This window comes from Lagopus leucura, unplaced genomic scaffold (genome assembly GCF_019238085.1).
Source record: "Lagopus leucura isolate 7727_CA_CO unplaced genomic scaffold, USGS_WTPT01 Super-Scaffold_100157, whole genome shotgun sequence".
Taxonomy (NCBI): domain Eukaryota; kingdom Metazoa; phylum Chordata; class Aves; order Galliformes; family Phasianidae; genus Lagopus; species Lagopus leucura.
The window spans coordinates 36,928,147-36,941,169 of record NW_024962334.1 but is presented as its reverse complement, the minus strand read 5'-3'; the positions used below and the strand labels follow the sequence as shown (position 1 = coordinate 36,941,169).

At 41.3% G+C, this 13,023-nt stretch overlaps 1 protein-coding gene across 9 annotated transcripts in view; it reads left to right on the top strand.

The window, feature by feature from the left end:
- EPC1 (enhancer of polycomb homolog 1) overlaps positions 1-13,023 on the top strand; it is a 59,398-nt gene that overhangs the window by 42,007 nt on the left and 4,368 nt on the right. For 4 of the 9 annotated variants that reach the window (XM_042888171.1, XM_042888166.1, XM_042888169.1 and 1 more), the window contains 6 exons: positions 940-1,116; positions 1,220-1,309; positions 1,395-1,543; positions 2,768-3,120; positions 5,420-5,476; positions 7,990-8,073. In XM_042888171.1, the coding sequence (XP_042744105.1) occupies positions 940-1,116; positions 1,220-1,309; positions 1,395-1,543; positions 2,768-3,120; positions 5,420-5,476; positions 7,990-8,073 (910 nt within the window). The remainder of the gene's footprint in view (positions 1-939; positions 1,117-1,219; positions 1,310-1,394; positions 1,544-2,767; positions 3,121-5,419; positions 5,477-7,989; positions 8,074-13,023) is intronic. The other 5 variants (XM_042888170.1, XM_042888172.1, XM_042888174.1 and 2 more) reach the window with 3 other exon arrangements.

Here is a 13,023-nt window from a genome sequence, read left to right as displayed (position 1 = left end):
GAGGTGTGCTTGACTCAGTGTATGTATTTTGATGTGAGCCACTGATATTCCTACTATGCTGTATTTCTGTGTTTCATAGATTCATAGAATTGCTCAGGTTGGAAGAGACCTTAAAGATCATCAAGTCTAGCTGCAGCCTAAACATACTACTCTGGTTTTGTACTAAGTATCAGTTAGTGAATAGTGACCAGTGTTTTCTGCATCCTGCTGGCTTTTGCCATACAAAATGTATCTACAGTGCCAACAGCTTAGCATGTTAAATACATCACATAATAGCAGAAAAGCTGAAGTACATTTGGATTGTGCACAGATTTCTTGTACCTCAGGAATATCCAAGAACTGTTTGGGATCTGACAGGATACCTTGAGTCAGTCAGTGCTTCCACTGATAGCAGGACACTGTATTTGAGATTGCTGGAGTGAACTCATCTATGAGTGATGCTGGGTTGGTGCAGTGTCTCAGAGCTTGGAGGAGGCACATTTGTCAGAAACTTAGAAAATGCATTTGAAGCTGCATGGGGAAATGAGTTTAATTTTTGTGTTCAGAGATTCTGGGTACCTTCGAGGAGGTCACTTCTGCCTTTTAAAGCATTATTTGGTTCTTGATTTCCCTGTCACTGCATAAACACCTACGAACATCAGCCTAACAGCACTGCTGTGTACATGTTGGTCTGCTTCCCCAGAGCAGTGTATTCACTTTGACTGGTGTTCTGTTGGGATGGCTACAGAGCAAACAGTGCTTAGTTCCACTTCACATATTAAACATTTCAGTTTTTAGAAGTGAAGTACAAATATTCTTGAAAGGTCTGCTTCTGTAGCTATTACGATGCTAGCGTGAAGATGTTAATGTTTAGTTTGCTTACATAGTAGTTTTGCAGAGCTACTTTTGTACTCTTATAAAATGATGTGTGTAAAAGTTTGCTGCTGCTTTTCCTTTCAGCAGGATAAATCCGATGTTATTCGGCCCAAAAGAAAGTATGAGAAGAAGCCAAAAGTCTTACCTTCATCTGCTGCTGCTACTCCTCAACAGACGAGTCCTGCTGCACTGCCAGTCTTTAATGCTAAAGATTTGAATCAGTATGATTTCCCTAGCTCGGATGAAGAACCCCTTTCCCAGGTAGGATCTCTAGAATTCTCCCTTCCTGTTAGGGAAGGAATAGTAATAAAACTCACACACTTACTAATACCTGCACTCGCCCACCCTGCTTGCATTTTTGCAGGTTTTGTCTGGTTCTTCAGAGGCTGAGGAAGAAAACGATCCCGATGGTCCTTTCGCCTTCCGTAGGAAAGCAGGCTGTCAGTACTATGCTGTAAGTAGAATTTCCTTCTGTACAGTAAGACAGAACGTTGTTGATGGGAAAACTTGTGTGTTTAATTGTTTGTGATTATTTTAAGCCTCATTTAGACCAACCTGGCAACTGGCCATGGAGTAGCCCTAAAGAGGGAAGACTAGGAGATGTGCGTTACAGATACTGCTTAACCACTCTGACAGTACCCCAGAGGTGTATTGGGTTTGCACGAAGGCGGGTCGGCCGTGGAGGAAGGTGAGTGCTGTGTAATGGTTGTGATTGTTTTTTTGGTTGTAAGTTTATACATACAAATTTATATATTTGTTTACATATAAAAATTTATGTATTTATTTATATATATAAAAGTCATCTCTGAAATGAGCAAAGATAAAATGCACAAAGCAAACAAAAAAAGAAAAAAAGAACAGCCCTCAATATTACAGAAGTTGGTATTTTAAATGCTTCCATTTGATGGCTTCTTCAGCAGATCAGTGTCTCCATTTTTGTAGCAGACACTGCTTTAACATTGCTTGCTGAGAAGTTTCTCAGCTTTGTTTATTGTCAGCAGTGCTCAGTTCTGAGGTGAAAACAAATGTAGTTGCTTCATATTGAAGTGAGTGGCGTAGTGTAAGACAGCGTACTGTGTTTGGAAGTTGAAATAATAGATGTTTGATGAAAATGTTTTTCTTAGTTCAGTCCTCTTATAGAGGAGAATTTTGGAAGGAATTTTTAGAAGTGAAAATAACAGTTAAGTTCTGAATGTTACCAAAAACCTTAATGAATTCAAGTCTGTTAATTCAAGCATTTTACTTTTGACCTACTGTAATGGTTAAAAAGCAATTATGTGTCACTTAGTGTCTTTAAGTGTGCTTCTGTAAACAATGTGTATCTTGAAATCAGCTTTCAAGTCGTCTTTTTTTATCATAATTGGGAGAAATTTGTGATTTGGCATTCAGATTTGCTTAGAATCTGTTAGTGTATTAGCAGGTGACGTTAGGAGCTGCAGGCTCATAGTGGCATTTTGATTGGGATCTTACACTTTTAGTTTTTGGTTCTTTGTGCAATGATGGTAGGTGTGCTGATGCGTTAGTAAAGCATTTAGGTGGAATTTGCTGTAAGGGGGCACTTAGTTACTTAAGCATTTCAGTGTCCATTTTTATTGTACTCCAGGAATGTTTGAACCTGTTGGAGGACTTCTGCAACTGACATTGCGGTGCCGCAGTAGCTCCACCATGGTGTACATCAGTTATTTATACAGTAAAAGCTAGAAAAAGAAACCTAAACGTGCTACTTCCTGTAAAGCACTAATGATATAGTCATACTTCCTGTGCCTGTTTTCAAAATCTGTGTGTTCTGGAGCAACTTTGTGGTTTCTTCTACTTTATGTATATCTTCCCCAAGCACACGTGACAAGCTGGTGACTTCCTGGTGTTTTCCTTTGGTGTTTGCCATGTGTAATTCTGCATTGTTTTCTTTTAGGGTGCTGCTGGACAGAGCGCATTCGGACTACGATAATACATTTCATCAGCTGGATTTGGAAATGCTTTCCTCATCACAACACTCTTCAATCAGTCAATTTGCCAATACCTCAGAAACAAATACCTCGGACAAATCTTTCTCGAAAGACCTCAGTCAGATACTAGTCAATATCAAATCATGTAGATGGCGGCACTTTAGGCCTCGGACACCATCCCTACATGACAGTGACAATGACGAACTCTCCTGTAGGAAACTGTACAGGGGTGTAAATCGAACAGGCACAGCACAACCTGGGACCCAGACATGCAGTACCTCTATACAAAGTAAAAGTAGCAGTGGTTCAGCACATTTTGGTATGTTTACTTTGACAAACTTGCTTTTAGAAATACTGAACTTGGCTCAGAGAATCCTGAATGTGGTTAGGTCGTGCATACTTTATTTTGATGATAGCAGCCTGTCTTTTATCTTTGCTGCACAGAATGCTTATCCTTAGTTACTGCCAACAGTAATAGTAGTGTAACGCATCTCAAATTTATGCAGACTGCCTTAGTGGATATAGTTAAGGTTTTAGAAAAGAAGGTGGTGGTTTAGAAACAGTTTTGTTTGAAAATTAAAGATACTCTGATTTAAATATTGATACAAAGATTATGTTCTAAATTTTTTTGAAATGTGGTGCTTTGGCTGAAATGTTTGCATTTAAACTCCCAGTGTGCTTATAAATCCTGAACTGGACGTGGTAAAACTAAATACCATCTGCTGTCCAAAAAATAACCCCATCTACTGCCATCTGTGCTGTGCATGTGCGCGCACGCTTGGCAGAGCTCTGGGACTCATCCCCTGTATATCCCACCAGCACGTGCCAGGTGGCTTTCATAGAACCTGAGTTACAGAACTGAGGAACTGACTGTCAGGAGACTTGATGAAACTTGCTGCAATGGAACTGAAATACTGTTAGATAGCATCTCTGTATTGGGCTCATCACAGCAAGAGGCTGGTGCTTATGTGGTTAGCATACGACCTAGGGAACTTGAGTTTTGGTCTCACCTTTTTATAGGAAGGGAACTGAAGTGGGCTTCTTTTTTGTTGTTGTTGCTTTTTAAAAACAACAACAACAAAAAACAAACAAAAAAACCCATATAGTTTTGCAAGTGTTTTACTGCAATTTTTTTAAAGATTAAAATCATATTTTCCCTTTCAAGCTACAGTTTTGAAAAAAACAAACAAAAAAAAAAGCTGGGAAACATAGAGGTGAGGTGGGTATAGGTGCATATACTCAACTTCCTGGATTGTGGGATGTTTTGGGGACTTGCTGAATGGTATTCTGGTATCTGATTAATCCTCCTGTTCACCAGTATATTTTGTCCATTTTCTCATCTTAATTCCTTGCACCCCCTTGTTTTTCCTGAAAATTGTTCCCTGTTTTTAGAATGATTGAATAGCTTTATTCAGCTCCCTTCTTTCATGCTTCCTCTCCACACTGTCCTAGAGTGGGTCCTTATCCCCAGCACCACCCTCCACCTCTTCTTTCATGACTCTTCTTGCAGGAAAATGTGTTAGGTCTAAAGCTGGGGGTTGTAATCTAAGTGGTGGCTTTTAGTGTTTGAATTCAGGCCCTTCTCTCAAATGAGGTTTCATATCAGTAAATCATGTCTAGAACTGGAGTGTCATCTGCCTAATGCAAAAGAACATACCTGTGCAGTGGATAGTTTATTCTCTGTAAGTAGTCTCTGAAATATTGATAGGCAGTGCATCATACCTGGAAATGAGACTTAACAGAAATAAGCAATTTGAGTTCAAAACATGTGTCGGTGTATATATGAGTACATATAAAAGATTCCTTAAGAATGTTTTCCTTAAAAAGATGGTTGGAATACCTCCTAACTGGAGGTAAGGAAGTGGAGTTATTTATGGTGATGAATTCTGTACCAAATTTAATTACACGATTGTGTATTGAAGCATGTACGAGTGCCTGGCATATTGTGTTCATTTGTGCCTGGAATTCTATAGATGTGGTTTATCGGTGTAAAATAAGCAAATTCTGGAGCTCAGATTCATGTGTATTTATTAAGTGTTAGGTACAGGAAAAAAGTGAAGTTCATCTGCATGCTTTAAGTTCTGAATGTTTATCTGAGTACTTCAAACAAGTTCCCATAATCTCTGGATAGTCATCTGTTAGCAGTGTGGTGGGTAGATTGTATTCTTGGAATTACTCATAATCTTAATTGGATTCCTATAGCTATGATTCTTCCGTGTATATGTGGTGTGATGATGGTTATCTAGGATTAGGAGTTGGAAACCAGCGTACAGCAGTTCGCCTTGGTGCCATTCTATTTACTAGTGTTCTGCTGCTGCTCTGAGTTGCAGTCCAGCCAAATTGCTTACCTTTGGGTAAGATTCTGTAGCACTTAGCAGAGGTGGCCACGTTGCTGTGCTCCATCATGTGATGTGCTTTTTCCAGTTCCATATCAAAGAGGCTTAAAGAAATGGAGCGTTTCCCACCTGGAACAGTCCAGACATGCTGATGTCAAACAGAGTCTTCCACAGCCATTTATAGACAGGTCTGTCGTATGTGGGCAGCACAGGCAAGAAGCTGTGATAGTGTCTCAAGTCCTAAGAGCTGTGCTGTGACATGCCATTCTTCTCTGGCTACAGGAGGCTTTGGTTTTTGTCCTGAAGACCTGGAGAGAGATTTCCTCAAAGAGCCAGGAGGTGATTCGTGATGATTTTTGCACCTGAAGAAGCAGGAGCTGTTCTGATACTGGTTGTCAAACTGCTCAGCATTTTAAAAAAAAAAAAAAAAAAAAAAAAAAAAAAAAAAAAGTATGGAAGATGGAGTTGTTACCATGAGATTTTCTATGTCAGCTGGAAAAGGGTATCTTATACCTCTTCCAAGTTATGTAGAAGCATGGCTTGTACTACGCTTGCCTTATGTGGAAGGTTAGACTTCAGCAGCAGGATCAAGTAGCCACGAAAAGTAGCATCACCTTTGAAGAGAGGTGGCCCCTTCTCATCTTGCTGAAGAACTAGAAAAGATGCGTTTTTACCTTCTAACAAGAGAAGCTGATTCAAGGATTTTCAGGCATATATTACCAAGGGCACCAGTAAAAAGCAGGCAAGAGTGTAAAAACATGATTCTGGTGGAGGACTGACTATTTTTCAGTGGGCAGAACTACTCACTCTGAATAAAATGAACAAAAATACTTAAGGAGCCATTATTGATGAGTCTGTGTGTCCAGATTATAATCCTTAAGATGCAGTCTTGCATATCTTAATAATTTGGAGTATGCAGTAGCCAAGAACGTTCATCTGAAGTATGTGTGTGCCAGAGCTCATTTTCCTTGTTGAGATCGATCCAGGTAGCCAGGCAAATGGCAAGCAGGTGGTTCACAGGCCTTCACACTGCATCGAATTCTGGAGACTTCCTCCTGCAGGCTTGTTATTGATGACTGCCTTCACTATTTGAGTGTCTCATCTGGTAATCTCAGGTTTGAGACCCTTGTAACTGTACTGCGTAGATGGTTCTTTCCCAGCCTTGTGTTTAGTGGGCATACCAGAGACGTCTGTTACTAGCAAAGATGAGAGACTCTGCCTTAAGACCAGGCTTCTGTGATGCGTTCTGTTCTTTTCTGCCTTCTTCTCAGGGGAAAATTGGGTCTCTTTGGAGAGGTCTGCAGGTCTGGTTAGTCTCTGCTGAATTCTTGGTACTTTGAAAGGAAGCCTGAGTGTTTTGGCAGATGCCTTCCTGAAAATTCTTAGTTACCTTTGATATTAGAGATGGTACTTTACGTGCAAACCTACAGACATACAGAATATCATTAAGGAATCCAGAATAGTTTACCTTGCCTTCCCTTTCTTGTAAAGTGGAAATGCAAATTATTTGCTACAAGTTGTTTGTTGGTATTCAATCATGTTGTATGTGGGAATTTCCTAGAGTATTTATCCCAGTAAGCTTTGATGCTTTTCAGAAGCAAGTTACGATGTGCAAAAGAAAAAAAGCAAGTTGTCCTGTGCACACTGAAGGGCTTAGTGGGATGGTGAGCTATGCTTTCATTTCCCAAGTGTTTGTAGCATTCCTGTCTCCAGTTCAGTAACAATGCTAGATGGGTCACTGCTAGTTTTTGGTAGTTTAGTGCTTATAGTGTTCTTGGGAAGGGTAACTGCTGCCCTTCCTGTGCCCTGCTGCCTCCTACCTCCAGCTAAGGCACTTCTTTCCCAGAAGGAGGCTGGAGGGAACTTCTCTTTGGCAGTTCCTCATTCCAGAGCAGTAGGACCTGTTGCATTTTTTTGTTGTTGTTGTTGTTGCTTTCATGCCATCGCTGGCTGTTCACATATTTATTTAGCTCTTGTATTTGCAGTAGTTTCTGCACTGCTGTCTGCTTTATTATTTTCCCTTTTCCAGATACCTATTTTCTTATGGGAGGGAAATCCTGGTCAGTAGAAAACACTGATGCTTTTAATAGCCCCTTTCAGTTACCACTGGGAATTAACATCCTTAGTTGCTCTGTGGTCGAGATGTTGAGATCCTAACTGAACAAACAACGAGTTCCAAATTAGATGTGCTTTGGGAATAGCAGAGGCGTTTATAGCCTACCTTAGAGTGAGTTGGAGGAGGAAATTTTGAGAAAAAAACCTACTTCTCTGGAAATGCTGTGACTTGGGGAAAGGACTGGTGCTTACTGAAACATTTGCACGCTTGTCTCTTTGCTGAGACTTTGTAGTTGCTCCACTGCTTCTTGCTCAGCTTGAAGTCAGCTGGAGTAAGAACTTGCTCTGAGTTGTTGGGTATGTGGGCTTGTGTAAATTGTTAAGACTTTGCATTCCATGCATGAATGGTCACACACTGACCGTAGAGTGAACTGTATGTACCTCAAGTAGCCCGTGGTGTTCTTGGGAAGTTGGTTTTTAGGATGGTGGGCAGCCAGATACCAGAGCATAGCAAGCACTTGTGGCTTTCTTGCAATGGCAAGCAGTAAAAACCCTTGTTAGTCATTGTTTTCTGATTGTTTTCCTACCACTGGGTAGGGAGTACATGCATACATCTGGCATCCAGCTTATAACTTGTAGCTCTAGAATTGCAGAGTTCTGACAGCAGGAACTTGAGGCTGAGTTCTGTTGGGCTGAAATATAAGGCTGTGTTAGGAATAGTCAGAGGCTTAGTAATTCGTGTTCTCATAGTGTCTTAATGCCTTGTTAAAGTAAATAAATCTTGAACTTCTTTTCAGGAAGTGAAACATCTTTGGGCCTGGTGCATCAAACACTAAATCACTCTGATGGCTCTAAGTTTCTTCAGTCTTCTGAATTCACTGGTGAGAACTTGCTGTGCAGTAGAACGCTGTTAACCAGGCAGTATAAGCCAGATAATGTCTCATAAGACAAAAATGTGATGTTCTGGATTACTTAATACCGTGTTACGCTTGCTTTGCATGCGCATTAATAACAGTAACAACTCATTGTTCTCTTGTACAGCAGAGATGTGGTGCTCTTCTGTATTTCTCTTGGGAAAATACTGTAACAGGAAATAGGGTTGTCCTCCTTCCCCCCCACAGTTCAGCAGTTCAGTAGTTACAGATCTTCATTATTTGGAAGCCTTGGTTATGTGGTGTTGCATCTTTTCACCTGATCAGCTGCCTTTTTAATGGCCATCACCTCAGCCTGAAGGGCCAGAGAATCTTCTTCAAGGATTGTTAGGTGTTTCTCCACCAATATGATCTCAGTGCTTATGAGAATGGATATTTAACTTGATGCTATGAACTTGTTGCTTTTTTTTAATGACTCTGAATATCTGATTCTTCAGATACTTGCTGGGCTTGAAACATTCCTGACTGGTTTAATCAAAGCATCTTCCATTCAGGTTAAAAAGGGGGGGTGCTAGTAGAGGAACCAGGAGTACTTGTATGTTTTCTGCTCTCCAGGGTACATTCTCTGATACTTAGGAAGCTGGTTCTTGTAGTCACTGTTTCCCTTAATCTGTATTCTCCTGCATCAGGGAAGCAGAGTAACAGCAAGCAGGGCACCTCACAGTAACACTGCAGGAGCGGTCAGGAGTGGGGCTGTGGCTGTTAGAAAGCCAAGGCAGTTCTTTGGGATTTCTTCCTTACGTGGATGCTGCAGTGAGCCATCCTAAATGGCTTCAGCCACTTCTGGGAAGGACTGGCAATTTCAGAGGAATGAAACACAGGCTGTGGTTTTGAGCTGGTGCACACTAAGTGCTGTTGTAAAAGTGGGTAACATTGTGATAGTAGTTGTGTGCTGCAGTACGAAACTGCTGACAGCATCTCTGTGAATCTGTGCTCAGAGGACAGGGCTCCTTGAGTACCAGCGTCCCATTGCATTTGGGAGAGATGTTAAGGTATTGTGCAATGCAGAGATATTTAGTGGCTTAATTTGAGAAAGAAATTGCTGTGTAATTACATACCAGAAAGATAGTATGCATCTCAGTCACTTAAATGACGGTAAGAAGAACATACTGCTAGTGAGCGTTGAGTGGTGTGCTGTGAAAAATTGGAGTTAATGACAGGGTTTGTAACTGTTGCTCAGAAGACATTAAATAAATCTGTAAGCAGTCATTTATTCATTCAGTCAGGCTCAGTAACTGTAATATTTCTTTCCTTGTGTTCCTATCTGGAAATTCCCAAAGTGACTCAGTGCTCTTTTGATCCCTTTCAGTAATCTGTAAACTAGAACGCACTTTTTTTGTTGCTGAAGTGTTGCACTCACCCTGTTGTAGAACAGGTGTGTACGTTGTGTGGAGCAGTTAAATGAAGAAGGTAACAGCATAATGTGTTGCAGTGACTTAAAATCCTGGCAGCTGTCAGTTCAGAAGTGTACTGAGATTTGATGCCTGTTGCAAACGCTGTGCTGCTGGCAGGTGGGTGAGAGCCATTCCTGTGGCCTTGTCTCAGAGTAGAACTGGAGCTGCTGCCTCCTGGCAGCCATCACAGCTGGGTGCTGCTCTGCGTGGGGCTGTGCCTTAAAGGCTCCCAAAATTGAAGGCTGGGGAAGGAGTTGGGCAGCTCTCCTTGTGCAAGTGACTCCAGGTGTCTTGGAGAGTGGGCAGTTGTTAGCTGTGACAGTTCAGGTTTCACGAAGTGATAATGCTCTTAGCTGCACTGCTGGTTGAGATTTGGTTGGATTCTGGGTAGGGAATGAAACAGTTTCATTTTTCTCTATTTTGATAAATTCTGTAGTATTAAATAGTCTAAAAATGCCCTAAATATGAATGTTGTGGCCCCAGAATGCTGTGTGAGAAGACTCTGTAAATGCTGTGTTCCTGTCTAGGGCTGCTGAAGTAATAATTTAAGTCTCTAATTTGTCATCTTTAAATATCAAATGTTATGTTTTAGTTCCTTTTTTACTTGAAGCTCTTAATTGCAGCAGTTGCTGTTGTTCAGCTGGCTGTCTACTAATTTTCTGAAGTGCTGGGGGTGTCAAATAATATCAGGAACGTGTAACTGTATAGCAGTACTTTTCTGAGTAAGCAGAGGCATGGCTGGTAATTGATGCGTGGAGAGAAGGAGTGGGCTCTCTTTTTGCCTGCTACTTTGTTTTTCCTTTTGCAGACAGATAAAGACCAACATAGGAATTCAAATGAAAATGACATTCAGTCTACTTACTGCTGTTCACTAATATTCTTTGACAGGAGTGAAAGGTTTTCAGTTGTGCCCTGGCTCTCCTACAGAAGAAAGATGAGAATTGATAATAAAATTCTAGGAAAAAGTGCTGAAGAGGCTGTATTTTTAATTACTCGTTCTTCTAGAAATAGTGATGCTAAACCAGATACCAAGTCTGGCACCTGGGGAAATAGATCTGTGCTATTTGCAGGCAAGAAGTAAATGTTCTGTACAGTAAATACAATCAACATATAATGAGCAGCTGTGTTTTTCTGGCCTGCAGTGCATTCTACTTTAATTGCTTTTAAAAAAAGGGCACCTGAACCCTGTGGAGGACTCTGGGGGGGTTCAGGGCTATGCCTGCAAGCACACATGGTCAGCTCAGCCCTGGTTCCATCGCAGTGCTGTGTTGGGGATCTCACTGAATGCCTTTCTGAATTCCAGCCACAACTGTGTGCTACAGAAAACAAATCTGGAAAGGGGAAGTGGTGGATGTACGTAGACATGAAGTACGTGTGAGCATTTTTCTGTATGAGAGTGCTAATTCTCAGAAACAAAGCCTTGCCATCATTAACATCATATTTGAACTGGAGTGCTTAATACAGACTGTACACCGAGAGCAGGACTGGAAGAAACCTTGTAAGAGTGGTAGTGAGTTAGCAGAAAAAGGTAAAATTCACTGTCCTGGTTTGTAGTACTGTCCTACTCCAGGAGTAATGATCTGGTTTGGGTTCTCAGTGATGTCCAAACAGTAGGTGGTAAAAGTGTCGGGGAGATGTGTCAGAACGTCCCTGTGAACCTCTGATAGAGCTGTGAGTGGTATTTTGAAAAGCCTTAGTGAGTTTTTGCCTTCAGTGCTAGCGGCACAGAAAGCATTGCTGGATGTCCTAACTTTGGAAAAACGCAGCGGTGCCCCTGGGTGTGCTGTCAGGGATGACAGACAGGTGTTCACTGCGTCCTCAGGCTGCCCTTTGTGGGGCTGGGTATTTAAGCAGAAGTGAGAGAAGCAGTTGGATGCAGATGAGGATGTGGCAGTTGTAGTGGGGTCACTTGCACACCTGGGTAGCTGCTCTGTGTGGCAGAAGGGAAGAGCCAGCAGGATGGTGGGCTGCTTAGCAGAGTGCAGTGATGCACAGTTTAAAAGTACAGGCCTTAGAAAGGTCACTTTGGAGACAATTTGAAGAAGCACTTAAGCACTAAATAACTGCTGTTCTAAACAAACATAGCTTATCTTGGAGAACTTCATTTCTTGTGTTTCTTCCAAAATAAAGAAGTGTTTGGAGCAGGCTGTAAGCCGTAGTCTGAAATGCACCTAAAGCACGAAACCTGGAACTGGCAGTTCCCAAGTGTCACTGTAGCATCCATCTCACTTGTGTGTGTGCAAATACTGAATTCAAAGATGAAATGAACCTTTTTTTTTTTTTTCCTCCATTTTCCTCTTTGGCAGTTGGAGAGTTAAGCTTACTCAGACTTTCTAAGTAGTGTTTGCACAGTCATGCTGTGGGGTAAAATACATGGAGCCTTCAGTAGCAGGAGTGTTGTCAGATGAACCCTACACGTGTGGAGTTGTAGGGCTGTTAAAGCATTAAGTTTCCACTAACTGATAAATACGAATGATCTGTCCATGTCAAAGCAGCATGTCTGTGTTCCTGCTGCTGCTGCTTTAGCTTTCAGCATGCTGATCTTTGTGGTAAAGCATCCTGCTCTAATTTCTGTTTCCTGATAATTAAAAAAAAAAAAAGCCTGTTAGCAGGTGGTGGTTTTCTTTATGTACAGTAGAACTTAATTGTGAACAGCCAACTCCAAATACTGAGTTTGTGAATTCCAGGGTACTTCCTTTCGTAAGGAAATTGGTAAAGGATGTTAATGCTAAGCTGTCCCCTAAACGTGACTTCAGAAGGTGAAGAAGTGAAGGCAGCCGAAAGGAGATGTGGCTGAGAGTAGGGGGAGTTGACTGGAATCACTTCAGGCAGTACAAGCATGCTTCATTCCTGCTTGCTGAAGAATCTTACTGAAATATGGAGTAGTCACCTGAATGTAAAAGCTGAATAAGGATTCAGAATTTCAAGTGCAGATACACCGAAGTACAAGGGCATAAAAAAGGGCATTTGGAACAGTGTTGTACAGCTTGTTGTACAAAATCACAAGTATGCTGGAGAAAAGCATGTTTGGCAGTTTGTTTTCAGATATCAATTCTTACTTGCTTAGCAGTTTTTCTTGACCATTCAGACGTTCAGGTTTGTATGTAGGCTACAACTTCTGCTCCTGTATCTGGAAGCAGGAGATGGTTTTGTTTTGATATAAACAGGTTTTCTGAAGGTGAGCAGACCTGAAAGAGTAGATGAGCAGGCAGCAATTGCAGCTTGTGAACAAGATGTGGTGGGATTTGTTGCCATACAGTAGTGAGCTCTCCTGAAAGTACAAGTTCTCATGCATTCTAGGAGTGTGAGTGCTGCTCGTAGAACTTACTGGGGAGCATCTCCGTAATCCAGAGATAAAATTGAAGGGGAATCTTGAACTTGTGTCATTAGCTGAATTTGTAAAGGAGAGTTCAATTCCAGATTTGGCTTGCTTTGAAACTGAAAGCAGGTGTTCTTGTTATTCTCAATTTACAGTTCCTAAACAAAAGATCTTAATGCTTTATGA